This window comes from Prionailurus bengalensis, chromosome B4 (assembly GCF_016509475.1).
Source record: "Prionailurus bengalensis isolate Pbe53 chromosome B4, Fcat_Pben_1.1_paternal_pri, whole genome shotgun sequence".
NCBI classification, from domain to species: domain Eukaryota; kingdom Metazoa; phylum Chordata; class Mammalia; order Carnivora; family Felidae; genus Prionailurus; species Prionailurus bengalensis.
Window position 1 is genome coordinate 111,608,076 of NC_057358.1, and position 27,676 is coordinate 111,635,751.

The 27,676-nt window shown below is 41.8% G+C and overlaps 2 protein-coding genes across 3 annotated transcripts in view; both read right to left on the reverse strand.

Annotated features, from left to right (window-relative positions):
* The window catches only part of POC1B (POC1 centriolar protein B), a 96,238-nt gene extending 72,840 nt beyond the window's left edge, over nt 1-23,398 (reverse strand). Inside the window, exons 1-3 of one of the 2 annotated variants that reach the window (XM_043562016.1) lie at nt 23,046-23,398; nt 22,300-22,384; nt 1,504-1,675 (exon numbers count right to left, since the gene is read on the reverse strand). In XM_043562016.1, coding sequence (XP_043417951.1) covers nt 1,504-1,675; nt 22,300-22,384; nt 23,046-23,060 — 272 coding nt within the window. In that variant the 5' untranslated portion in view covers nt 23,061-23,398. The remainder of the gene's footprint in view (nt 1-1,503; nt 1,676-22,299; nt 22,385-23,045) is intronic. The other variant, XM_043562017.1, reaches the window with a different exon arrangement.
* GALNT4 (polypeptide N-acetylgalactosaminyltransferase 4) lies at nt 17,010-22,024 on the reverse strand. The gene has a single exon (XM_043562015.1). The coding sequence runs from the start codon at nt 21,753-21,755 to the stop codon at nt 20,007-20,009; it is 1,749 nt and encodes a 582-aa protein (XP_043417950.1). The 5' UTR covers nt 21,756-22,024; the 3' UTR covers nt 17,010-20,006.
* Nucleotides 23,399-27,676: the final 4,278 nt, after the last annotated feature.

Consider the following 27,676-nt stretch of genomic DNA (forward strand, 5'->3'; position numbering starts at 1 on the left):
GCACAAGAATCACCCAGACAACCCACAAAATTATGAGAAATGACAGTTATTGTATTAAGCTAAGTTTTGAGGATTGTTAAACCGCAATAACTGATATACCAGCTTCCATCCCACTGCCATAATCCACGATTGCCCTGGCCCCATATGATTTGATTTTGAAAGAGGAAACAGAGACATCTACATAAGCCTAACTGTTGCACTGGGATCAGCCAGTACAAATAATGACTCAGTGTGCTTTTAGCTCATCTACCCTTGTACAGTTTGTTCACTGAGAGTTCCTAGAATTAGTACTGGGAGCCTGAAGTTGTGATGTGCTGAAGACAGCAAAACCACTAGCCCTAAATCCCCAAAGTTAAGGATTTTAGAAAACATCTCCCCTTTTGGACCCCAAACCAGTCTCCCTCCCTCCTAGTTCCCCTCTACATTGCCACCACAGTGTCATTACAACATGTCACTTCTCTTCAGTAGTTTGTGCTACCATTAGGGTAATGTTCAGATTTCTCAGCATGGAGATTCTCTTGGGTGATGGCACAAAAAAAAAAAAAGTGTCCACTGCCATGAAGATGCCCCATGAACTTTCATTTGGGACTGCCTGAGCCTGTTCAGTCACATACCCCAAATCAAATCCTGCCACAAAAGACCCAAGGAAAATGCTCAAATGCTTATTCTCTAAGATATTTACTGGGGGATATGATATGATGTGTGGGATTTGTTCTAAAAATAATCTAGCTAAAAAGGGGGGCAGGGAGGATGGGTGAAACAACTGATAGCTGTTGGATCTGGTGGCTGAGTATGAGGGAAGGGAGTGTTGTGCTATTTGTTTTATGTTCATGTGTGTTTGAAAACATATGATTAAGAGTTCAAAAAAAAAGTTCAAAAGCTTTTTAAAATATCATGGCTCCATAATGGCTTAAAATAGACAAGCTATCAGCGAGGATTTAAAAAGCCTCGTACAGAGAGATTTGTCATAATGATTTGTCAAATCAGATTTAAACATCTGTCAGAAACTTTCTTCAGCAAGAAAACTCCAGAGCCCAATAATGAATTATATGCATCAAAGAATAGTTCTGGCACAGGGATTAATAGAGATCCAAAGGCCCAGAGAAGATCCACAAACTGGCAATAGTAGATTAATAAACTATAAAATTTCAGTTACATATGTAATTGCGTATCTCTCTGGGGAGATAATGTGAAGGTTACATCAGATTTATAAAAGGGATTGATAACCATCCCCCTGCCAAAAAAACCTGAAGCTTATTTCCATGGTTAGAAATAGGTTTCAAATAGAAGAGATAATTCAGAGTTAAAGATGAGGAAAAAATGGTATGAAATAGTTTGCTAACTTTATGACAAGGGCAGTACATCTCGCGTGTGACTCAGACTAAGAACAGTGCAGGCAACTGGGGGTTCAGGCATTCTAGATCAGTGCAGAAGGAACAGCCAGGCTTATTTTCTTTCACATGCCTAAATCCAGAGTATATCAGGTTACTTTGTTTCTCTTACTTATCAGGAATCCAGAGTCTAATGGTTCTGTCTCTTGAAGCAGATGCCAGTAAGTTTCCAAGTGGGGAAAACTGCACGCTGGTTACCACATCCTTGTGACCCACATATCTGAAAGCTCTAGCTTGTGGCTTGCAATTCCATAGCATGAGGAACGTATCCCAAGAAGCAGTAGCTATGAAGAAAGAGAAGAACAAACCACTGATTGTTAAAATGTGAATGTAGGCACGTCATTACAATGGACAGGATATCTAGTAACACGATGTCCAGGTAACAGAGGGGCTGGAGGTTTTTAAGCCTGACCAGGTCATGGAAAAAAATATTTTTTAAAGTAACTCAAAGCTACATCACTAATGTGCAAGCTTGGCTGTGTTCTATGCAGCCACAAGTCAGGATTACTGGTCCCTTCATCTGGCTGGAGCTCAATGACTATTTACTAGAAGATAGCAGCATAACACAGGCCCTCGGGACTAGGAGTAGTTCTGTCTCTAACTCTCAGGATAACTGGGAAAGTTACTTAACATCTGTGTCATGAAGACTGAATGCTTTTCCTGAGAGAGCTGAGAATGACGATTTTTTAAAAATGTTTATGTGAAGATAATTTCACACTTAAGAGGAAACATAACAATAGTATAAAGAACATTAATATACCCTTTGCCAGATCTTTTTTTTTAAATTTAATTTAATTTTATTTTTGAGAAAGAGAGAGAGAGCAAGCAGTGGGGAGGGACAGAGGGAGAAAGACAAATCTTAAGCAGTCTCCCTGCAAAACAGGAGCCTGGGGCAGGGCTCAATCCCACAATCCTGGGATCATGACTTGAGCTGAAATCAAGAGTAGGAGGCTCATCTGACTGAGCCACCCAGCAACCCTACCCTTTGTCAGATCTACTTGTTGTTAATATTTTGCCCCACTTGGTTTATAATTTACTCTTACACTCACTTGTACTAACTCTGTATACATGAACGAGCTTGCATGCTCACATAAGTGCGTGCGTGCGTGCGCGCGCACACACACACACACACACACACACACACACACAGTTGTTTTTTTTCTTTCCCTGAACCATTTGGAAGTGAATACATTATCATGGTGACTTTATTCCTAAATACTTCATTGTGTTTTTCTAAGAATAAGGATGTTCTCTTACATACCCATAGCAGTATCAACTTCAGGAAATTTATTACTGACAATACTTTAATCTACCAACTATTTTCGAATTTTGTTAATTGACCCAGTGATGTCTTTTATGGCTGGAAAAGGTGATCTTGAAAACTTTTTCTGCTCAGACATTCTACAATTAATAAAAGAACTGTGTATGTCAGACATTAGCTTAAGGCTTTAAGGAAATAAAGACAAATGCAATCAATGGTGGAAATAAATGCCTTGGACAAAGAATAAACAAATAAACCAATGAAAGCTAGATCTAATTCTTGCCCCCAAACCAAATTTTATACATACATGTAGCCCCCAAATTACCCCAATAATAGGAACCAAGTCAATGAGAATCACTAAGTCTAGACTGCAGAATCTTAGAAAAAAATACGACTTTATAAACTTGAAATAGAATTAGCATTACTGTTAAAAGAGAATATAAAGTCACTGAAAACCTTCTCTCTTCTTTAGTCATAGATAAAATTCATTGGACTTAAGTATGCACTGTTTCCAGTTAACTTTAAAAAGTTAGAGTTTTAAAGTTTCAAGCTATAATGTTGTATACTACCCCTTTCAAAAAATATACAAAAAGTTGATGTTCCACCACAGTTCATAAAATTATTAAATATTTATATCAGAGTCTAAATTATCTGGAGCTAAGGGAGACAAAATAGGGAAAACAATGAATTATCATGAGCATTACACTATTTAGGTTCTAAAGTATTATGCTACAAAGAAGATCTACAAAAAGAAGACAGAATCCCTTACCTCAAGGAATCACAACATCATAGGGGAGACAGTTCATTAATAATATCATATATGTTTTACGCCCCAATGTTTATAGCAGCACTATCAACAATAGCCAAAGTGTGGAAAGAGTCCAAATGTCCATCGATGGATGAATGGATAAAGATGTAGTACACACACACACACACACACACACACACACACACACTGGAGTATTACTTGGCAATCAAAAAGAATGAAATCTTGCCATTTGCAACTACGTGGATGGAACTGGAGGGTATTATGCTAAGCGAAATTAGTCAGAGAAAGACAAATATCATAGGACTTCACTCATATGAGGATTTTAAGAGACAAAACAGATGAACATAAGGGAAGGGAAACAAAAATAATATAAAAACAGGGAGGGGGACAAAACATAAGAGACTCTTAAATACAGAGAACAAACAGAATGTTACTGGAGGGGTTGCGTGAGGGGGGATGGACTAAATGGGTAAGGGGCATTAAGGAATCTACTCCTGAAATCATTGTTGCACTATATGCTAACTAATTTGGATGTGAATTTTAAAAAATTAAATTAAGAAAATATATATGTTCAGAGGACTTTTAGAAATTATTCATCCATTTTCCATACCTCCTACTTCCCTTCACCTACTGTGCCCAGCCTCCCAGCATCCCCACTGGCAAGCACAATATGTTCTTTGTACGTATCGTTTGTTTCTGCTTTTCTTGTGTTCGTTCATTTGTTTTGTCTTTTAGATTCCACATGCAAATGAAATCATATGGTATTTGTCTTTCTCTGACTTATTTCACTTAGCATAATATCTCTGAGGTCCACCTATGTTGCCACAATTCATTCCTTATTATGGCTGAGTAATATTACTCTGTGTGTGTGTGTGTGTGTGTGTGTGTGTGTGTGTGTGTGTGTATGTGTGTGTGTGTGTGTGCACCACATTTTGTTTATCTACTCATCTACTGATGGACACTTGGGTTGCTTCCATATTTTGGCTACTGTAAAAAATGCTATAGTAAACATACGGGTGCATATATCATTTTAAATTAGTGTTTTTATTTTCTTTGGGTAAATACTTAGTAATGGAATTACTGGATCATAAAATTCTATTTTCAATACTTTGAGGAATCTCCATTCTGTTTTTCAGAGTAGCTGTACCAATTTACGATCCCACCAACAGTATATGGAGGGTTCCTCTTTCTTCACATCCTTGCCAACGCTTATTTCTTGTCTCTTTGATTCTAGCCATTCTGACAGGTATAAAGTGATATCTTGTTCTCACAATTAGTGGTGTTGAGCATCTGTATATATTTCTCTTGGCCATACATATGTCTTCTTTAGAAGTATGTCCATTCAGGTCCTCTGCCCATCTTTTAATCAGATGACTTGTTTTTTGGGTGTTGAGTTGTAAGTTCTTTATATATTTTGGATATTAATCCCTTATTGGATTCATCATTTGCAAATATCTTCTCCCATTCACTAGGTTGTCTTTTTGTTTTGTTGGTGGTTTCTTTCACTGTGCAAGAGCTTTTTTTTTTTTTTTAGTATAGTCCCAATAGTTTATTTTGCTTTTGCTTTTGTTTTACTTGAAGATACATACCTAGAAAAATGTTCCTATGGCTGATGTCAAAGAAATTACTGCCTATGTTTTCTTTTTAAAAGTTTTATGGTTTCAGATCTCACATTTAGGTCTTTAACCCATTTTTTTTCACTGAAATTGAATTTTTATTCCAAATGACTGTAAAGGCTGAAAAGACAACAGACAAAATTGAAAATTATTTGTTTAACTGGAAATGAGAAGTAGTTGATTTGCAGGAGAGTAAATGGTGTGGTGAGAGCCTGGCACTGATAACAGTTGTAATTAAGAAAGCGTAAAAAGAACCAGTGTCTTTTAGATATGCAATCTGGATGTGCAGCATGTACAGCAAATAAAATAAAAGGAAAGTAAAAAAAAGGGGGGGGGAGGGTGTGGGGAAAACCCACAAAATCTGAAACCTCAGAAATTAACATTCATTTAAGAACATAGTAGTGAAGGCTTTTCATAGCAAAATTTTCACAATTCTTAAAATGGAAGTCTTCAAAAGAACTTCTTCAAATTGAAAAGCTGAGAACAGTTACACTGGCTTGGAAGAGCTGCTACCTGTCACAAAGATAAAGATGACACTCAGTCCTACTTTCCAACACAGTGATATCTGATGAACCCGACGAACCTGAGCAGAACAGAGAGGCGGCCTGGCGGGCACTGACATCGCTCATTGCGAAACGGTTCACCGATGGTATCACAGATGTTCACAGGACTTTTATACATTCTTCACCCTTAGTGTTGTACGGAGCGGTTAGTGATCCTTCCTGAGGAAAAGGCATTTGAGCAGAGACCTGAGGGCAGTGAGGGGTGATTCAAACTGACATGTGCAGGGAGAACACACTCGGGACAGACGGGACCCCACGCATGACCGCCTGAGACAATAACGTAGTTAAAAGACTGACGAATAATAGAGAAAGAATAGTAGAGGGAGAATAGTAGCTACAAGGGAGCACAAGGGGGTACTCCTGGGGGCACTAGTAAATGGTTCTTGCTCTGAGTGTTTGTTAAATGGGCATGTCACATTGTGAAAATTCATCACCTTGTCCAATTTGGGTACATAACTTATACTTTGATAAAACATTTAGAAAAAATGTTTAAAAATATCACTCTGCTCGCTCTGTGCAGAATATACAGGGTGTAGCGGGGGTAGAATTGAAGAAGAAAATCAATTAGGAGGCTACTGCAATAACCCAGTCAGGAGAAGGTGGTGGTTTGGACTAAGCTGGAAGCCACGGAAGTGGGAGAAGTGGTCAATATTTGGTATGTTTAAAGGTAGAGCCTGTGCAGGCAGCTACTGGATTCGATACAAGGAAGAAAGAAAGCAGAAGCAACCAGGCCAGGCTTTCGGACGGGGCATCCAGATGAATCTCAGGGCCATTTAATGATATTAGAAAAACCAGAAGAGGGGCACTAGGGTGGCTCAGGCAGTTAAGTGTCTGACTCTTGATTTTGGCTCAGGTCACGATCTCACGGTTCATGGGTTCGAGCACCGTGACGGGCACTGCACCGACAGTGAGGAGCCTCCTTGGGATTCTCTCTCTCTCTCTCTCTCTCTCTCTCTCTCTCTCTCTCTCTCTTTCTCCCTCTCTCTGCCCCTCCCTGCTTGCACTGTCTCTGTCTCTCAAAATAAGTAAATAAACTTTTAAAAAATAATGTGTTTAAAAGAAAAACCAGAAGAGATGGAGGTTGACAGTGAGGCAGCGTGGGGTGGGAATCAAGAGTTCTTTTCGGGATGCAGTAAGCTGAAGATGCCCATTAGACATACAGGTGGAAATGTCAAGTATGGGGGTAGATATACCCACTGAGAGCTCAGGGAGAGATTTTAAGTGTCCACTGTGGTGGTTAAAGGAGGAAACTATAGAATTAGACTCCCTGAGTCCAATCCAAGCTATCATCTACAAGCTATGTACCCTTGGGCAAGTTACTCAGCCTTTCTATGCCTGCGACACTGAATCTACAAACAAGGTGTTTTAAGTATTACATGAAATGATACTTGTAATCGACACCTGTCACACGGAAGACACTCAAAGGTACCCATTATTACTATCGGTTTTCTTTGTGCCACCGTCAGCAGCAGCCGCTGTGTAGAGAAGGACTGGACACTGCGTAGGATCACTCGGGGAGTGAATCTAAATGAAGAAGAGGGTGAAGGTAACTAAAGGAGCCGTAAATGAAACCGGAGGGGACAAGCAGATTTTGCTGTCCAGGAACTCAAGAAGTATTCAGAGAGGGTGACAGGCTGTATCAAATGCTTTCAAGAAATTAGAGTAACATCAGGCCTGAAAAGGACCAGCTACATAATTTGCGGGGCCCAGCATCAAATGTCAATGTGGGGGTCCTCGTAGAAAAACTGCTAAGAATTTCAGGACAGTGATAGCAGGGCATTAAACCAGTCCTAAGTGACTACACAGGGCATATGCCCATAAAACTGGCCCTGGGCCCGAGGACCAGTTGTTGATTTGGCAATAAGAACTGCGTCCGTGAAGTGGTGAGATCAGAGCTGGTTGGTGTTGGTTGATGAGAGATGGGAGGGAGGCTGTGGAAAGAGTTAATGTATACAACTGATTCATTAATTCATTGAGGGTTTACAGGCTCCCTAACACTCAACATGATAAGAAGCAGGGAAAAATGGTATTACAGGATCACGGTGACACAACAATTAATGGGGTGAGGGAGGTCACAGGGATAAGAATATGAAGCTTAACTGAGAAGGTGACACAGGACTTGAGACTTCACATATTTTGTCGGAAAAGGAAAAGAGCATCTTAACCAGAGTGGATGCTCAAAATTACAAATATAGAGTCGATGGCTGCATGCCCACATTAAAGCAGCACTTGCTTGCTATCCTGGTGTGAGGCCCGGTGAAGAGAAGTGAGACAGCAGGAGGAAAAGGTGGTTCATAGGACAGGGACAGCCTCACCTTTGGGCAAAGGGGCACTTCAGAGGCCTATTAATTATGAAATACCAGAAGCCAAGATGTCCCAAGTACCACTGTGTGGCTCAGGGTACACTCTACATTTCTTCCACATTTTTCATCGTTACTTCCTTAACCTTATCCCACTAAACTCTAATACTGTGATAATGAAAGGTACTGGACTACGGATATCAATGTTGTAAAGTGTCAACGTGGAATTTACTTTCCTTCATTTCCACTGAACCACACCCTAAATAAACACCACCACCTAATTTCAAATGCCAAAGCTTATATGATTCGTCATCCAACTGGTCTATTTTGAGATAAAATGTCAAAGGGAAGAAGTTAAGAGAAAAGGTTAATTAGTAAATCTACCCTTGAAAAAATGATTTTTATCCCCTAACAATAATTCACGGTTTCAGGAAATCTTTATTAGGACAAAAGACAAAACAAAGTCCATGTGCACCCAGGCCAGTGCTATGTCTCTGGAGGTACCAAGGAACGCACCAAGGAGAACATGTTTGCTTTCCATCACGTCCAAAAGGCCAATAGTTACTGTGTCACCTTAACTAGCAATAACTTGAGCCACCCTAAGATCTCTCACTCCTTGTTTTATCCAAACCTGCAGTTACTCAGAGGTTTGCTCCATCAGGAATACTATATCCTTAGAAAGAAACGGTAGTGCCTCCAGTTTGTGAGCTTGCTGTTAAATTATTTTATCTTTTCAACTGGTAATAAATGCACATGTTATCGGTATTTACCAAAATCTCCTTCTGGACCTTGGCCACCTAGCTCCCCTTCCTAGAGGCAAACCAATGTTAACCATTTCTTGAGTACCCTCTTACGTGCTTAAACAAATATGTGCCTATTTACATGTATTTTTTATACAAATGGTAGCATGTTATTTGTCATTCTGCATTTTGCTTCTCTATCTTCCTTTGCCAGCCCACTTAGTATAATATGTTGGAGATCGTGATGTATTAGTACATAGAGCTGTCTTATTCTTTTCCTATTTTTTCATGTTTATTTATATTTGAGAGACAGACAGACAGACACACACACACATAGAGCACAGAGGCAGAGAGAGATGGAGACAGAATCTGAAGCAGGCTCTAGGCTCCGAGCTGTCAGCACAAAGCCTGACCCAGGGCTCGAACTCAGGAACCATGAGATCATAACCTAAGCCAAAGTCAGACACTTAACCGACTGAGCAACCCAGGTGACCCATTCTTTTCCTATTTTTAATAAAACCTTATTTTATTTTATTTTATCTTATTTACATTTATTTATTTTTGAGAGAGAGAGAGCACAAGTGAGGGAGAGGCAGAGAGAGAATGAGACATAGAATCCAAAGCAGGCTCCAGGCTCTGAGCTGTCAGCACAGAGCCCGATGTGGGGCTTGAACTCACAAACCATGAGATCACAACCTGAGCCAAAGTCGGACGCTTAACCAACTGAGCCACCCAGGTGCCCCAAAACCTTAAAGAAAGATTTCCTAAGCTCTTTTTTCTCTTTATTGACCAGATACCCTTAAAGACTACAGACCTGTTATTTTTGTGAGATGTTCATCAGTTTTTTTCTTGATATTCCCTCATGATTAGATTCAGGATACGTATTTTTGATAGGAATCCACAGGTTGTATTGTGCCCTCATCATAGCAGGGTGTTTGTGTCTGTTTGTCCCAGTATCGGTGAGATTTACTTTGATTGCTTGGTCCAGGTGGCATGTTGCTGCTTGGGCTCTACCTCTTGGCTGTTCTGCAGGAAGAGTGCCTCTGAGAAGGAAGCCAAGGCAGCTGCGGGCTCACCGTGTGTGTTTCCCTTCTGCCTCACAGGGACTGTTACAGTTCTGCACTCTCTGTTGCTTGATGCCTGAATTCACTTGCCTCATATATGTTGTCTCATTTTACAGTTGTTTTTAGGCTGGAGGGAAAGTTTGGCTACCAATTACTCTGTCAGGACCGGAGGGAGAAGTGTGCTTTACTCTCTTTAATAGCTACATAATATTCTATTGTGTAGCCACACCTTAATTTATTTAACCAGTCTACCCTATTTACCCTTTCACAAATGACACGGTAATATACATGAGTCATTTCTGATGTGTACAAATACATCATTGTGATCAATTCCCAAAAAGATTATTGATGGGTCAAAGAGTACATGTTTTTGAACTCACAAAAAGGTCTGTGTTCACAATATAGTGTCTTTCACAGCTTTATACATTTGGATCATCTCCCTCTCAGGCCTTTCCATCCCATATTCAAGAAAGTCCTAGTAATCCAAATCACCTTCCTATAGAAATTCTTGAATTTTTCAACTATTTCAGGGGTCCTTCTATGTATTTTGGACTCTGATTATGTCTCACTTATACTCCACTACCAGAAGTTAACTCAGATTTCTGGTTTGAGGGCACCATGATTTTGTACTTCCTATAGCATTTCCAGGTTCATGCTGGTCTTTAGGTCACAAAAGAAACTCTAGATGGCCTTCTTCAAGGAAAAATAAACAAGGACATATTCTAAGGAAATCTGTGAGGAGATCTCTATGACTGTTTTTTAAGAAAAAAAAATTATCACTCCCAAGCATACACATCTATAAGCTTAGATAAAAAGGAAAGGGCTGCCCAATAAAAAGATAATATTCTCATCTTCACTAGATAAACTTTCATCTCTATCTAATACTTTCAGAGTTAGTTTGTGCTATCCAAGCACTAGGTAATAATATAAATAAATGATGGCACTAACTTAAAATTCCTCTGCCCTGAATGAGGGAATATTTAAGCATCTTTTCCTTCTAGCTGACACTAAGTCATTATCTTGCTAGTGTAAGCATGGTCTAAAAGGAGCTGTGGGTGCTTTAAAAATAATCTTCAGTAATGACAATCAGGAGAACTTAATTTAACTTACTCAAATTCCACGTCTCTAGGACGATGGACAATCACAACATACACCTTTACAGAGTTGTTACTAGGGGCCAAATACTTTTATAAGCATTATTTTATTTAATCCTCACAACGAGGCAAGTAATTATCATTATCCCTCTTGTTCAGATGAGGAAGTGAGGCTTAGTGAGGTGAAGTAATTTGTCCAAGGTCATGGAGGCAGAAAGCAATGTAGTCCATTTTTAACCCAGTTCTATCAGTCTCCAAAGCCTGGGCATTTAACCAATAACCCAGTGTTTCGAGAAGCACTGGGCATTTATGGATTATCCCTATTACAATTACTGGGAACCTTGTTTAAAATGTGTACTTCCAGTAAATTAAGCATTCTTTGGGGTGAGACTGAGGAATCTGATTTTTTTTTTTTTACCACTTTCTCACTTAATTCTGATGTACCTTGGAAGTGGAGACATACTGTGCTCTGCATACACTAACACTTAGGAATAAGTTTTTGAACTGTAACAGTGGGAGAAACTTTAACAAAGCTACTACACAGGTTGCCATCAAAAACCATAATAGGAAAAGAATTTCTGGCAAACTTTTATTATGGTTTCACTGTGAAGAAAACAACTTAGAACTTCCAAATTTCATTCTGCTTCTATTCAATGAAAAAAAGAAAGAAATTAACTTGTTCTTTACCATCATTTATTCTACAAATAACCCACAGGCTAATAGGGATTGGGTCCATGACAGCATAACCTTGAAGGGAAAAAAGGGAGGAAAGTGACAACTTCAGTGTTAAAATTATACAATTTTAAATGGAAACTTGTAAAGTGCGGCTCGGGTTCTACGAACCATGTGACAGTACTTTTAAACTCTTCTAATGTTTGACTAAATTTGAGTGCTGCCTTCTGAGAAGTTGGCCTAATGGAAAAGAATGTGGCTCTAGAATTAGACTCCAATCCAGGCCCAGCCAGGCTGTGCTGCTTACTAGCTATGTAGCTTCAGGAAAGTTCCTGAACCTTCATCCATAAAAAAGGATGGAAACACTTCACAGGTTATTGGTTTCTCCCATCCCCTCTCCTCCAACCACTTCCCAACCCACCCTGTGAAACCCAAGAGCCCAGCACCTTCTGAAAGGCTATCAAGTATAAATCTACCATACTTTATGTTCTGTTTCTCCGAGTCATGACCAGAAGTTTAGGCCTTGAGTTCCTCCAATCATCATCCACATGCTCTCACTCCTATAACTCTCTGGATGTCGCCTTAGCTGACCCTGACACCCATGCCTTCTCTCCTTCCCAAAAGCTGCCAGTGGGCCAGGGGGACTCCCAGTAGATGATCTCCCTATAACCACATCCTCTTCCTTGAAAGTCCCTCCTCCTCAACCACTTACGCTTAACTCTGCTTGGGAACCCCAAGTTCCCTGAAACCCTTTCAAGTGACAATCATTTTCTCTTTCACATTTCACCTACCTCACGTCACAGTTTTCCTCTCTAGCTCCTGATATTATTAGTTCAGTCAACAGATATCTCACCCTTACACCACATAAGGCATTGTGGACCGGGCAGGGGAAGTCCTAAGGAACAAAATAGGCAAACTTTCTAAATGGGGAGCTGACACTCAGACGAAGAGGAGGAAAACAAGTTAACAAGCAGGCAAACATGACATCTTAAATTGTGCCAACAGACATGAAAGCTACATCAGGAAGTCATAAGGAGAATTTTGTGTGAAGGTAGAATACTTACTTCAGATGGAGTTATCAGTAGCATTTTAAGGAGAGGCAGAAGGACAAGAAGGAGCCAGCCAAGCAGAGTGAGGAAGTGAAGAGCATTTCAGACCAAGGGGACAACCAGAATGCTCCAAGGCCCTTTTCTTCCACGCTTCCTTGGCAATTCATTCCGTGGCCACACCCTGCATCATGTCATCAGCAGAAACCGAACACTTCCCAGATCATGAATTGAAGCCGCCATCCTCTGACAAGCTGCTTTCCTTACAGTTTAGTCAAGTAATTTCTATATCACTCCAATCCATTGACCTATATTCTCCATGGAGGCTCTCTTTTCATCACCTTCATTTCTCTCTTTATCCTACTGATAAGCCCCCTCTCACACATATATTCAATCCCCTGACTCTCCCTCCTTCCTTCAAGTTTCCCCAGCTAAATCCCAACCACTCTGGCTTTTCTGGACCTATATTTGTACCAGTGAGAGTAGCTAGACACACCCCCAAACAGATTAGAAACTCAGTAAATGTATAACCACTAATGTCACCTGGATCTCTACACTGCCCAGTAGTGCACAATTCTGCAATACTTCCCTCCCTACTCTCCTAATGACTATTTACCATCTCTCTCAATTCCACATTTCTCCCCTACCCTAGACCTCGGCTTTCATGAGACCGACCCTACTGTCATGGCTTTCCTTCTATCTTTCTGATTATTTCTTCTTAGATTCTTTTGCCATTTCTTCTTCTTGTCTAAAGGTTTGGGATCTTTAGGACTAAACTTGGGCTATTTGCCCTCATGGTTCTATGTTCTTCCCAGGTGATCTCAAATAGTCCCATGACTTTGCTGAAGTCGAAAACAAATGGAGACCAGCCTTGAAAATTCCCTGAGTAGACAAAAACAGTTTAATCACACAAACAAAGATTAATTTAGCTTATTTTGTCAAACTAACTTGACCTAGGTCATTTCTTGCTTATGTCTCTGGAAATCACAAGCAAAAACTTGAACTGTTTCCCAAGGTAACTCCTGACCAATACCCTATCATTTAAGAGAACTCTAATATTACAAGCAATCAATGTGAAGAATAAAGTCACTGCTTTCTCACTATATAAGCTGCTTTATAACATACCCCTGAGCCTCACTGCATGTTTTGAGTGTTCCCAGTTTGCAAACTATCTTTATGGTATGTGCACAATAAACTTTAACTAATTACTATTTCAGGGATTCCTCAGTTTTACTTCTGTTATTTCTGAACTTTTGACAACTTTAAATACCACCTGTATGCTAATAACTCCCAAATTTCTCTCTTTCCCAGAGCACCACCCTAGTCTGAACCATCATCAACTCCTGCTGGTATTACTAAAATATCTCCTAATTGACTTCTCTACTAATAGTTCAGTATCCACAGAGCAAAGTGATCTTTTTGAGGTCTAAATCAGATTATGCCATTCCCTTCCTTAACACTCTTCAACAACTTTTCACAACTCTCAGAACAAAATCCTAAAACATGGCCTCCACCTTAGTTTCCTAGGGCTGCCATAACAAATTGCCAAAATCTTGGAGGCTTAAAACAAAGCAAATTTATTCTCGTACAGTCCCCAAGGCCAGAAGTACAAAATCAAGGCATTGGTAGGATTCTCTCTAATGTTCTAAAGGAGATTCCATTCTTTGTCTCTTCCAAGGTCTGGTGCCTCCAGAAGCTCTTTGGCTCCTGGCTGCATGACTCCAATCTCTGCCTCTGGCTTCTTCTCTTATCTCCTCTGTGTCTCTCCTAATAACACTTGTCATTGGATTCAAGGCTCACCAAGATAATCCAGAATGATCTCTTCTTGAGATCCTTAACTTAATTACATCTGGAAAGAACTTTTTTCCCAAACAAAGTCACATTTACAGGTTTCAGGGACATGAACATATCTTTTAAAGGGCCCCTATTTAACCTGCTCTAGCCTCCAAGGCCTTACTACCTCTGTCTTCCCCTGCAACTTCATCCCCTAAAGCTCTCTCTCTGCCTTCATTTACAGCCTCTACCCCTTCTGGCCTTTCTCTCTCTCTCTCTCTCTCTTTTTTTTTAAAGTAATTTTTTTTAAGTTTTCCTGTTTATGTAATCTCTACGCTCCATGTGGAGCTCCAACTCATGACCCAAGATCAAGAGTCGCATGCTCTTCTGACTGAGCCAGCTAGGTGCCTCTGGCCTTCTTCTATTTCCTTAATCAAGGACAAGTTCTTTCCCACTCTTGGTTTTTGAATATGCAATTCTTTCTCTAGTCTTTGCCTGGCTAACTCCTCCCTCAGGTCCTGAATTAAATCTAACTTCCACAAAGGAGTATTCCTTGACCCCATAAACTTATGTCGCCACTGTTATTCCTCAAAGCACTCTTCCTTTTCTTCACAGCATGCACCCCTTTTCCTGTTTCAGGTTGTACCTGCACACGATTTGTGTGTTTACTTGTTAATATTTGTCTCTATCATCAGACTATGGATTCTTCACACCATGTGAAGAAGCACACCTGTTTTGTTCTCCTCTGTGTGTGTGCACCCAGAGCATAAGCCAGCATCTGGCATACTGTAGCATTAACTAAATAAAGTTCCACTCGATAAATGGGGAACTTTTATTTTTTATATATCATTCCCCCTTTGAACAGGATCAGGTAAGTGCAAATAAGAGGGTCAGAATGGTGACCAGACAGCCAAGGGCACTGCTAGCCTTCAGTGGACAACTCTCCTGGGCCAGCCTGAGAAAGTGGTCAAGCTTGGCATACAGGAAAAGTCATGTCTGATTATTAGCAAGCTGTAAGGACTTGTCTACTCTTCACTTCTACCCTGGACAACTATTCAGTTCAGGAATTTATTTCACCTTTTATAATAATCCCTACGTCCTGGTCAAAACGATTTAGGTTTTTCTGAAATTTTAGGAAAAAATTCCAATACAGATTCTCACTCATGGTCTAATTCACATATATATCTAACTTTCTTAACTCTGTTAAATTACAAAATGACTCAAGTGTTAATAAATCCTGCTGGCCGGTTTTAAAGTCTGGTAGGCACAGAGGGATATAGAAATCTTTTTTGGAATACATGAAATTCTCCAGCCTCTTCTTTTCCCCTAAAGATTTTTTTTTAATAATTGAGATGTAATTCATATACTATAACTTCACCCTTTTATAGTGTATAATTCAGTGTTTTACCCAAAATTGTACCACCATTGTCACTATCTAATTCCAGAACATTCTCATCACACACCCACCCCCTAAAAAACCCATCCTCATTAGCAATCATTCTCTATTCCTTCCTGCCACAGGCCCTGGCAAACACTTTGTACTGTCTATGATTTTTCCAGTCATTTTTTACTTTCATGAAACCGAAGGTGAGATACAATGATTTGCACAGGGTTGCAGTCACTTAGTAAGACAGCAAGATTCTAGCATACATATTTACAGTAACTTTTTAAACTATACATTAAAAAACCCCAAAAGATCAGTAAAAATATGTTTAGCTCAACTGTACGTATCCTAAATGTGGCTATTAAGACATCTGATGTATAAAGCGGAGTCTTTACAATAGTGATTCCCAAGAAGTGTCTCGGGCACGGGAGAGGCATGGGTGTGGGGCATTAGGCAGAATCACTAAAGAGGAAGACGAGATGTGGCTGGTGGAAAGGAATTGCACTTCGGATGGGGGGATGCAGAGCGATGGTTGAGGGAAATGTGAGGCTATGTGGTTTACAGAATAGATATATTTCTTTTTAGCCAAAGGTTTTGAAATTCATGTTAATGTGCCCAGGTGTTCACTTGCTTCCTTTTACAGAGCCCCCAGTGGGCCCCAGAGCTCCCCAGTCATTTCCTGTTTGTTTATGAGTAGTAAACACAGACATTAATAGTGCTAACACCACTCAGAATACTTGTAGGGTAATGACACCTTGCAAAATAATGCAGGAACTTTGACTTTTTAATATTGTCTGTATTTTCAAATAAGCTAAATAATTACAAGCTTAACTCTCTTCTGTTACCATCAACAAATGTGTACATAGAAACAATGATCCCATAGACTAAAATCATCAGAATCCATTTGCAAAAATAATGAGCAATGCATTTTATTTTATGTCTTAATATTGCAAAAAATCATTAACAAAAGGAAAAAAAAGGATGGGAACTGCTCAACACACAGAAAAAAATTCATTGTTCAAAAGAGATTAATCTGAACCTCAACCTTTTTTGGGCTCATTTACAAATATTATTAAAACAGCAATTGAAAGGGACAAAGCAGGGATGCCTGGGTAGCTCAGACAGTGAAGCGTCCAACTTCAGCTCAGGTCATGACCTTGTACTCGCTGGCTCACTGAGTTCAAGCCCTGGCTTCGCTTCGGGCTCTGTGCTGACAGCTCAGAGCTGGAGCCTGTGTCTCCCTCTCTCTCTGCCCATCCCCCGCTCACTCTCTGTCTCTCTCTGTCTCAAAAATAAACAAACATTAAAAAAAATTTTAACAAAAGGGACAAACTAATCGAAACCAAATATTTTATTAGTTAAAATTGAGATCCTAAAACCACTAAGACTATACAACTTAAAAATAACCTCTTGGCTCCAACCTAGAAAAGTTTGATTTGACAACATACAATGAATATGCAGGAACCTACTACTACTGAGTAAACAAATTGTCTTTCACAAACAAGTTACTGTGAGTTCTAGAGATCCTGCAGATGATCATTATCATTTGTCTGAAAGACGACTGCTAGAAATGCCTACTTAGTTAATGTCCTCATAGAGCTGGACACTGAATGGCATAATGAACATTTGAAGTAGAAACCTCTTGTCTACCAAATATTTTACTGAAACTGATATTAATATGTAAACTAACTTAAAAAGTCAACTCTTAGCTGTCTGCAGCAAAAGAGAGCTTTGGTACCAATAAATGGGAATTAGGGCATCAAAACAGACATTGTTTGTAGATTTACATATTTTTTTTAAATTAAATTGGCAATGCCTATAGACAAAAGCGTGAAAGTCTCATCCTTCTGTTACCTACACTACATGAGGAATGAACAACCAGACTCTTTCAAGTTACTGATCTAAATAAAGCACTATCCTAAAATTTCTTCCAAAATAATTAATGGGTCACATCCTACAATTTAGCAATAGGTAAAAAATTAAGTACTTTACTTTTCAATGCCCCCTTTATCTTTTGACAGGAGCAGCAAGATACTGGGGTAAAAGTAATTCCAATAAGTACTTCCAGAATAATCAATTTTAGTTTTTCCATTTGAAGGGGGGGGGGGCGGCTAACAAGAACAAATAAGTAAATAAAGGGTGATTTAAATTAAAAAGTAGACTGGGCAAGGGGAGACAGTAGGTTTAGGAGAACAAATGCTGTCAAACAACCATTTTTGCAAAATGCAGAGTATTATTATAAATCCTTCTTAAATTACACCCAGGGCCATGTACCTTGCACATGAAATTTGGATAATTCTTTGATAAACCTCAAGGTTGCTAGATAACTTCACGAAAGTTATTAACACATTTTCATTGTGAGAAGCAAAGGAGAAATAAAAATAATCAAGATACATAGCACTTTTACTTTTTGAAATGGCTATCCTAAAAGTTTTTCTTAAATTCCGATTTTGCAAAGTCCCTTCTCTCCAGTCATCAAGTACACACTGAAAACAACTTTACTTATGAGTACTGTGGACTATCTATGGAGTATGCATTTTTCATAAATGTAGACCAAAGTGAACTAATTGAGATCTGGTTCTAAATTCAGCCTGTGATTCTTGGATATAGCTTTGGAACAAAATGAGTGGTGTATATATATATTTAAGTATAGTTACTTCTTAATTTTGTTGGGAAAATATTTATATTCTCAGCCCAAAAGATTACTTTTAGAGTTTGAAAGATTAAAGATAAAAACAAAATTGGTTCAACAACTGTCAAATAAAATGAATACAAACACTGACCACAACAACTTTCCACTCAATCCAAAATAAACCACTTCAGTTGAGCTCGGCTCACTTAATTTTAAAAGTATCCCCCTTTTCTAGATTCTTAACTGGACTGATTATTGCCAAACAACATTATCTGTGTTAAAAGGAAGAGATAAAAAGTGTTGTAAAGACTGCACGAGTGATTGTAATGTGTAATCACATTTCAGAGCTGGAAAGGATCTTTGAGATCTAATCCAGCACCCACATTTTATAGACGAGAAAACTGAAGCCCAAAAGGAGTCTTTTGGTCAAACGACATGACCAAAATCACATTCCATGGCTGAGCCATTCATTCATTCATTCATCATTCATTCACCCACATACTACTGAAAGCTGCCTAAGTGCCAGGCTTGGTGCTAGGTGCTGAAAACAGGCTGTAGGGCAGCAATCGGCAGCGTCCAGGCAAGAGGCAAGCTTTTTCCTTGTTTTAAGAGAAATCCTTAAATGTCCTCACCAGGAAGAACTCCTAGAAGACTTCCACAGCCTTTGCAGCACCGGGCCCACTTTCAGTTTCACACATTTCAGTAAACACAGTTGGCTTTAACTTTGCAGAGTCCACAATCATGTTTACTTTAAACAATTAAGCATTAACAAAGGGAAGCACAGTATTGTGAATGAGTCCCTTTCCAGTACATTCATAACTTAAGGAAGTGCAATCAGAAAATGCTCCCCCCCACACACACACACAAGAGTTCACAGAGAGGACAGCTTACAAAATCAGAGCAAAATGAGGTATCAATACAGGCCAGTTAAGTCTAATAGCTCAAGTTTACCAAGTGTGGAATGTAAATCTCTCCCCGTTTCATTCAGATGTGGGTATATTTTTCTGAGATGTCTGCATGTTAAAAAGACCTCTAAACTCACATTCAAACTAATGCCCTCTTCCAATGAAACGTACATCTAAACCAGGCCTTTCTCCTTAAGATCAACTTCCTTTGATTTCTAGTTGATTAAAGGAAAACTAAAATAAAAAAATGACACCTAATGTGTTGGCTAAAAGAAATTCAAATCCTCATACAAGAAGAATAGCAATAGCTCAAACTGCACATTTATGAGTTTTGTTTTTAAAGAGATGGGCAGTGAACTTATCCATCAACATAAATCATCGCTCTTTCTGCTTGGACTTTTACAGTCTTTAATATTAAGTCTGGCACTTAAATGTTTTGTGTATATCAATTCACAGTCAACTTGTTTGAGGAGAAAAAAACCATATTGACAAAGCTTTTAAATAAAACAACCCATAAGGCACTTTGAAATATTAAACAGCAGCTCTCTGTGCACCCATTTTCAGCGTTCTATACCAAAATGAAACACAGCTTTCACAGAGCTCTCGCAGATGACCAGTGGGTGATTTCTGATAAAACACAACCTCACTGAGGCTCTTTAAAGGCTCTTTGACTTTCTTGAAATGACCAGTGGGTGATTTCTGATAAAACACAATCTCACTGAGGCTCTTTAAAGGCTCTTTGACTTTCTTGGAGCTATTGTCCGTCCGCTCAGGAAGAAAGTGCTGTTGTGCTCTTCTATTTCTCAAACTTCCAGATCTGTTTTTTATCTAGAGCATCACAAGTTCTCATTTGAACATCAGGGCGACCCTCAGGTGTCCGAAAAGCACTAAGGCACAGTCCCGAGCGGGGATGAAAAATGGTTCCATCTTCTTCAAAATGCCAAATAATGTTTGCTGGAATGGGGAACCCATCTTTTGGACAATTTTGCATTCCTACATAATTTTTTTGCTCAGGAACCTCTGCGCATAACTCTGTCACAGAGTTAAACCTTATTTCCTTGTTTGAAGTGTATTCAAAGAATTGATTGCCTCCTTGGCCGTGGCAGCCGAACAGTGAAAGGTTGGCACCTGTGGGGTTACTGTCAGGAGAGTTATAATCTAAACATTCAGAAGAAATTCCCATACTGCGAATAGCTCCGTGCCAGCCTGGCCTATCCTCTGGAACATGTAAATTAGAAAACACATTTTTCAAATACCAGTCAAAGCTCTTGCACTTCAGCCGTTCTCGTAGTAATTTTCTTTCAGATATATCACCATAAGCTTCTTTCCTTGCTGGAGGGTTTCGATTGTAGAAATGCTCTTTGTACTGGTCCATCCACACTTCCGCTGCCCGAGCAGTATTCTGTAGGAAATTGGGCCGAGCATATGGCGCCCGCTTGGGGAATACGTGGCCCACGTGGGAACACGGGTGGATCTCCAGTTTACCTCCACACTGCCACACCCTAAAAGATAGCTCCAGGTTCTCACCCCCCCACACTTCCATTCCAGTGTCATATGTTCCAAGGTACTGAAAATATTTCTTGCTGACAGCAAACAGTCCTCCAGCCATGGTGGGAGATCGGATTGGGTCAATTCTCGATTTCCGTCTGTCCCTTTCATGTTTGGGGACTGAATGCCACTGGAAGGTTAAGCGCCAGTCAAATCCACCAATCATGGGCTCCCCCGTCTGCATATAGAACTCAAAAGTATTCCAATCAATGGTGTCTATCACAGGACATACAATTGCCGTTTCATCTTTCCCAATTCTTTCCAAAAGTGGTTCTAACCAACCAGAATTACACTCACAGTGGCAATCCAGAAAAGTGAGGACATCCCCCGTGGCAAAAGTGGCCCCAATCAGGCGGGCTCGAACCAGCCCCTCACGCTTATTTGTTCTAATCAAGCGGACTCTATCGAGATTGCTGATGTAAGTTTCAAGCTGTGTCTTCAAATAAACTCTGTCACTCAAGTCATCCACTAGGATGATTTCCTTCAAGAGGACTGCAGGAGAAGTTTCTAAAACACTGTGGATGGTGCGGAGCAAGGTCGACCAGGCTTCATTATAGAAAGCGATGATAACAGAGGTGGTGGGAAGTCTCCTATAATTAAACTTCTGGGATTTACACTCATACATTCTTTTATCCTCTATGTGGCGGTGCAGGGAAATCCTGTCGCTGAGATAAATATTAATGGCATATCTCTCAATAAGTTCTTCTTGCTGCTTTAGTTCATCCTGGCTGAGCTGGAGTTTGCTGGCTTTCCCCCACTCCCCAAGTGCGTGGAAATCTGCAGGGGGCTTCTCATAAAGCGGTCGAGACAACTCCTCTGCCTTTTCCCAGGGGCCTGAGAGCTGTTTGGGCCCCCTCTCCCTGGCAAGGCCGGCTGCTGAGGAGGCATGGAAAGTAGAGACAGAGAGTTCCACCAGGATATAGGCCACTGTTAAAAGCGCCAGCAACAGGCAGCTCTTGCCTGCCCAGGTCCACCTCACAGCCATCCGGATCCTCATGGTTAAGGCGCAGACGCGGCCACCAGAGCCACCACGCAGGGGAAGGACTTCGGACCAGCAGATTGAGGTCCCGGCTCAGGTAGGAGCGAACTTCCGAGCACGTCCCTCCTTTCACGCAGGCGCTCGGCTTCTTTCCAGCCACAGGGGCTTCGCAGCGGTCACCGGAGACCTCTCGGTCCTTGGCCTCCGGCACAGCCCCAACTCCTCTCTCCCCGCTTCCTCCACTTGGTCTCACAACTTTTCACAAACTCTCTGGCCAACACCCCACCCTCCCTGGGCCGAGGACAAACCCCTCCCCTTCCCACTCACTCCTCCTGGCGGTTAGTTCGAGAAAGTCGTCGGCCAGGCCCGGGCCCGGAGGCGACTCGGCGGGGCCGGGCTGGGGGCCAGGACAGGCACGACCCAGGTGCCCGAGGCTGCGGCGCTCTCAACCCCCACACGGGTCCTCGGGGGCTCTCCCGCGGCCCTGCGTGGACAGGAGGCAAGGTTTCCGACCACCTGAGCCTTGGCCGCATCACAAAGAGGGGGAGAGAATGCAACTTACCAAGTTGTTTGCCGTTGGGACTGAAGTCCACGGACGTGATCGCAGCTTTGTGGCCCTTAAAATACCGCTCCAGAACGGGGTCCTCCTGGGAAGAAAGTCGTCGGGTTGTGAAAGCAGGTGCAGCCGTCGGGACGCGGGCGTCGCGAGGTCAGCGCGGCCGCCTCCGCCGGGGCCGGGCCCGGGAACCGCCACACGGGCGCTGGCCCCGCGGAGCCCGAGGGCCCTGCGCCAGCGCCCGCTCGGACCCCGACTCGGCGAGGCCGAGCGCCTGCCGCCCGCGCGGAGCCCGCCCCCACCGCTCGGGCCGCTCCCCAGAGTCGGGCGCCCGCGCGGGACCACCGGGACGGCTCATCGGAATGCACGTTCCCGGGCCCCGGCGCCGGAGCCATCGGCACGAGGCGGGGCCCCGGCTCCGGGGCTTTTGCAAACCCGCCAGGTGATTCTGACGCAGGCGCTCCACTGGAACCCTCCGAGAATTCTGGGGGCCATGGGGCTGCCAGGGCTCCGTCCCGAGCTCCGGGACGCCGGGAGGAGCGCCCGGGATCCGGCCAGGTAGCGCCAGGATCTCCGGCCCGGGATCCAGGGATCCCCCGGAGCGGAGAGTGAGGCGTGGACGCCCCCGGGGCGGGGGGCGCGGGGCGAGCGGCTCAGCACCCGGCTGCGGACGCTTGCCTCCACCTCCCGCCAGGTGCTAGCGCGGCCCCGCGGCACCAGCTCCGGGGAGGCGCCCCCCAGCCCCTCCTTACCGGGGCGGAGGCCATGGGAGGAGCGGCCGGCGCCGGGCTCCAGCCGGCGGGGGGGACCGGGGGAAGGGAGGGGACGGGACGGGAAGGGGGGACCGTGCGGCGCCCGGAACCGTCTGCCCAGAGCGGCGGCGCCTCCCGGTCACTACAACAACGGCGACCCAGTCAAACCCCGCGCTCCAGGCGTGGCCAGTCGAGCCCCGAGGCGGCGCCCGCGCCGGAGGAAACCGTGCCCAGGCCAGCAGGCAGGCGGGACGCTCCAGGGTCAGGTGTGACAACGCACGAAAGCCAACGTTTACTAACACTCGCACTGCCCGCGGCTTGAGACCGTGAAAGAGGGCCGTCACCGCGGTGGCAAGGAGACCGAGGCGAGGGAGAGGGCAAGGAGTCTGTGATCGATGCAATCGGAGTTCGATTACACGTTAAAGAGACAGCGCCCAGGAATTTGAAGAGGGTCCCCGACAGCTTAATGACTGGGGAAGGGAGTTTGGGTCTGAAGTGGGGCAGCTTGCTAAGTATTCATATACGCACAGGAACTAATCCTCTGGAGGACAGATTTTAATTTACTTAATCACTATTTTTCACACAATACCCTTCGTGATATAAATGCTGGAGAGATGAATGAATGAATGAATGAATGAATGTTGTGCATCTACTTAATGTTTTTTCTGCTATGTGTTTCTATTCTAATCTGCTCGTTAGTGTATGCTTTAGAGCAGCCAATTTCCTCGGCAACAAGTTTAAAGTCTGCAGGAAGCCTTAGAAAGAAACTTTTTGTTTTGTTTAAATTATTAGGCTACATAGTAATATAGCCATTTGTATAGCTGGCTTTCTTACACACAATATCATTGGCGTTTCGGCAACGCCATGGCGCTGATGCAGTTATAAAATGTTACCAACGTTTGCAAATTGCAAACTTGATTCCTAGATAGTTTACATATAATTGTCAAAGATTACAGAGTCAGATCTTCCAATTCTAAACCCATATTCTCTTTTCCCCTACCTCAAAGCATGAAAGACTCGGCTGAAAATTACATATAAAATAAACATTCCTGGCAGCAAAAAAATGACGTAATAGACCACAGCCGGTAAGACACATATTCTATGTAAATGAAAGGTATAGTATACACCTTAATTGCGGGTTCTCTAGTTGTCTAGTGATAGAATTTAGTTTTAGTAAATACCGCACATAGCAATTAAACAGACAGGAAATAGCTTTAGGTTTCAGTATTAGTTCAATTCAAGTATAAATTTGCTGACTATCTCCTGTTTGGCTCTGAGGGGTACGCAGGTGACTGAGACATTTTCACTGCCCTCAGGAACTCAACAGACTAGGTTTCTGAGTCTCATATTTTAGTATGTATAACGATGATTTAGGGGACCCCATTCCCAGAGATGCTGATTCAACATGCATAGGGTGGGATCGGGGCTCTATAAATGTAATAAAGAAGTCTTAGCTGTGTACATTGAGAAACATTGCTGTAGTCTAGGAGGTGATGTATCAAGAGTGTCGATACCAGCAACTTACCAACAAACTGTGACAGGACTCTGAGCTTTGCTGCTTATTCCCCGACTAGGTTTGACTTCAAACAAACAAACAAACAAACAAGACTGACATCTGACATGCTTAAAAATAATGCTGGATGCTGGTTTGTGTGTAAAACGTTGTAGCTCTGTGGAAAACAGTTGTGCAGTTCCTCAAAAAATTAACTCCTAGGCATATAACTCCAAACGCATTGAAAGCAAGGGCTAGAACAGATACTTGGACATCAAGGTTCATAGGAACATTGTTCACAACAGTCCAAAAGTGGAAACAACTCACATGTCTAACAGTGAATCTATAAAGAAAATGTGGTATGGACATACAATGACTGTCATTTGGTCATAAAAAGGAATGAGATTCTGATACATACCACAATGTGAGTGAAATCTGAAAACATTATGCTAACTGAATAAGCTAGACACAAAGGCTAGTTGGATTCATAGAGACAGAAAGTGGAATGGAGGCTGCCACGGGTGCGAGGATAAGAGAGAATGGAGAATTACTGTCTAATCAGAGCCGAACTTCTGTTTGAGATGATGATGTTCTGGAAATAGAGATGGGTGATGGTCCAAAACATTGTGAATGTACTTAATGCCAGTGAATCGTACACTTAAGAATAAAGTTTACATTTTATTTTAATGTATATTTGACTACAATAAAAATAATAATTCTAGAAACTCTGAGGAATGACCAAGACCTCATTATTTCTCATAGCCAAGATATGTCTGATCTTGGGTATAGCAGATTACCAGAAAAGGAATAAGGTAAAAATGTAGAAACTAGTTCAAAAGAAAAGTTTTAAAGTACAGATTTTTCTCTAAGTCTTTTAGTAAAAATACAATTAAGCCTTTTTTCTAGTTATCAAAAAATACATCACCTATTGGGCCATTACCTAAACGTAGACTTAATTATTATTATTATTATTATTATTATTATTATTTTTCAGAGCGCTTGCGGGTCTCAGTCAGTCAAGCAGTCTTCATGTTTGGCTAAGGGCTAAGGTCACGATCTTGCAGCAGCAGTTTGTGAGTTCCAGCCGGCTCTGTGCTGACAGCTCAGAGCCTGGAGCCTGCTTTGGATTCTTTGTCTCCCTCTCTCTCTGCCCCTCCCCTGCTCACACTGTCTCTCTCTCTCTCTCTCTCTCTCTCTCTCTCTCTCTCTCTCAAAACTAACAAAAAAGAAAAGGAAAGAGAAAAAAAAATTAAACAATTTTTTAAATAAAATACTTTTTTCATATACTTATGGTGTGCTCACTACATGCTAAATGCTCTTCTAAGTACCTTGCAAATTTTGACATTCAATCCTCATAAGAATCTTGTCAGAGAGGTGCTCTAATCACCATGTGCATTCCTCTATGAGGAAACTGATGTGCGGAGATATCAAGTTACCTGCTCCAGGTTCACAACTAGGCAGTGTAGATTTTAGTCGGTGCCTCCAGACCCCATTCTTAGTTACTAAGTCCTGATGCCTTTTGCATGGTTGCAGGCATATTGCAAACATGTAAAATTCTGTATCCTAGCCTAACAGTAAATTTTACCCCCCCCCCACCAAAAGGAACTTCTTTGTTTCCATTCCACTGTTCTCTTTTATTAGTCCAATGGCCCCTCCCATGGTTCTTTTCCATATTTGATTTGATTTTGTTTTGTTTGTTGTTCCTCACCTTTGCAAACCAGCAAAATGTCAGAGATAGATATTTAGAAACATGGCCAAAGTTGGGGATATATATATATATATATATATATATATATTTTTTTTTTTCCCTAACCTCAAGCCTGCTTGAATTCATGTAATAGCACTTATCACAATAATTTGGGACCACTCCCAAACGGTAAATTTATTGATCTGGAAGAAAGCCACAATAATCCACAAAATTTAAAAATCTATAGGCTATCATTGGGGGCAAGGTACTGCATAAGACAAAACTGATCCTTTCATTAGCTTTCCTTTTCCAGATTCCCTTCAGATTAGAAACTGACCATCTGTACTTGAGCACTATAAAAATTTGTTTTTATGTTAGCAGGAGTCATTCCTGGGTTGGTTCCCTTCGCGGGTTGAAAATTCAGGGATAGCACACAAGTGCCATCTACTGTTCACCTTCCTGTGTGGTTACTTGGAATGAAACTACTTTGTAGCCTGTTTGCAGGCGGTTGCTCCAGAGTATAGGAGAGTACCTAGAAAGGAAGTACCAGATCTGTTTGAATCATGAAAGCATTAGCCTTTTTTTGGTTTTGTTTTGAACACCACCAATGATTTATTTCAATCAACATTCAGTCTCCAAATCCTATCCATGGTATCCTCCCAATAGAATTTATCTTCCTATCTTTCTGTCCTTATGTCTTCTGCCCTGCTACAGGCCGCCCTCTTCCTCTGCCTCCCAGATCATTTCAGTAACAAGAGCAAAAATTAATAAGTGAGACTACAGCAACCTAAAAAGCTTCTGTGCAGCAGAAAGGAACAAAATGTAAAGGCAACCTCACGCTGTATTGGATCCTTGAAAGTTGACATGATAGATAGTAGAGCTTCAACGTTTTTACCATAACAGCAACAACAATAAAAACAAAATGGTAATGATGCGTTGGAGAGGATGTGTTAACCAACCTTACGGTGGTGAGCATTTCAAGTCGAATAACAAATCATCACATTGTACACCGAGCAGTGAGCTGGACCTGGGCACTCAGGGGCTCCTCACCCTCTCCGCTGTCCTTGCAAAGCGGGCTCTGCTTGCTTCTCCCACTCCCAAGGGATGCTCCAAGGACAGAGCCTTGAGGGGGGATGTGATGTTGAAAACACATGCATGGTATATATAACAAGCCAGCGAGGGCCTCTTTATAAGCTTTTAAGATTTGGAGGACGTGTCCAGGGATCCAGTTACCCTACTACCACCCAAGACAAGCCTCTTATCTTGTCCTTACCACTTTTTATTCTCTTATGCAAATTCCCTTTGCTGATATTATAATTACCACCTACCTGACTCTTTCTTGGGTGTCTTCCTGCCCTCTGCATATGGGAGCTGGTTTCAGCTTACACCAGGAGAGCTTCAGAGAGGGTTGCGAACCTACATATACCTTACAAGAGCTCAGACGGTAGCCCA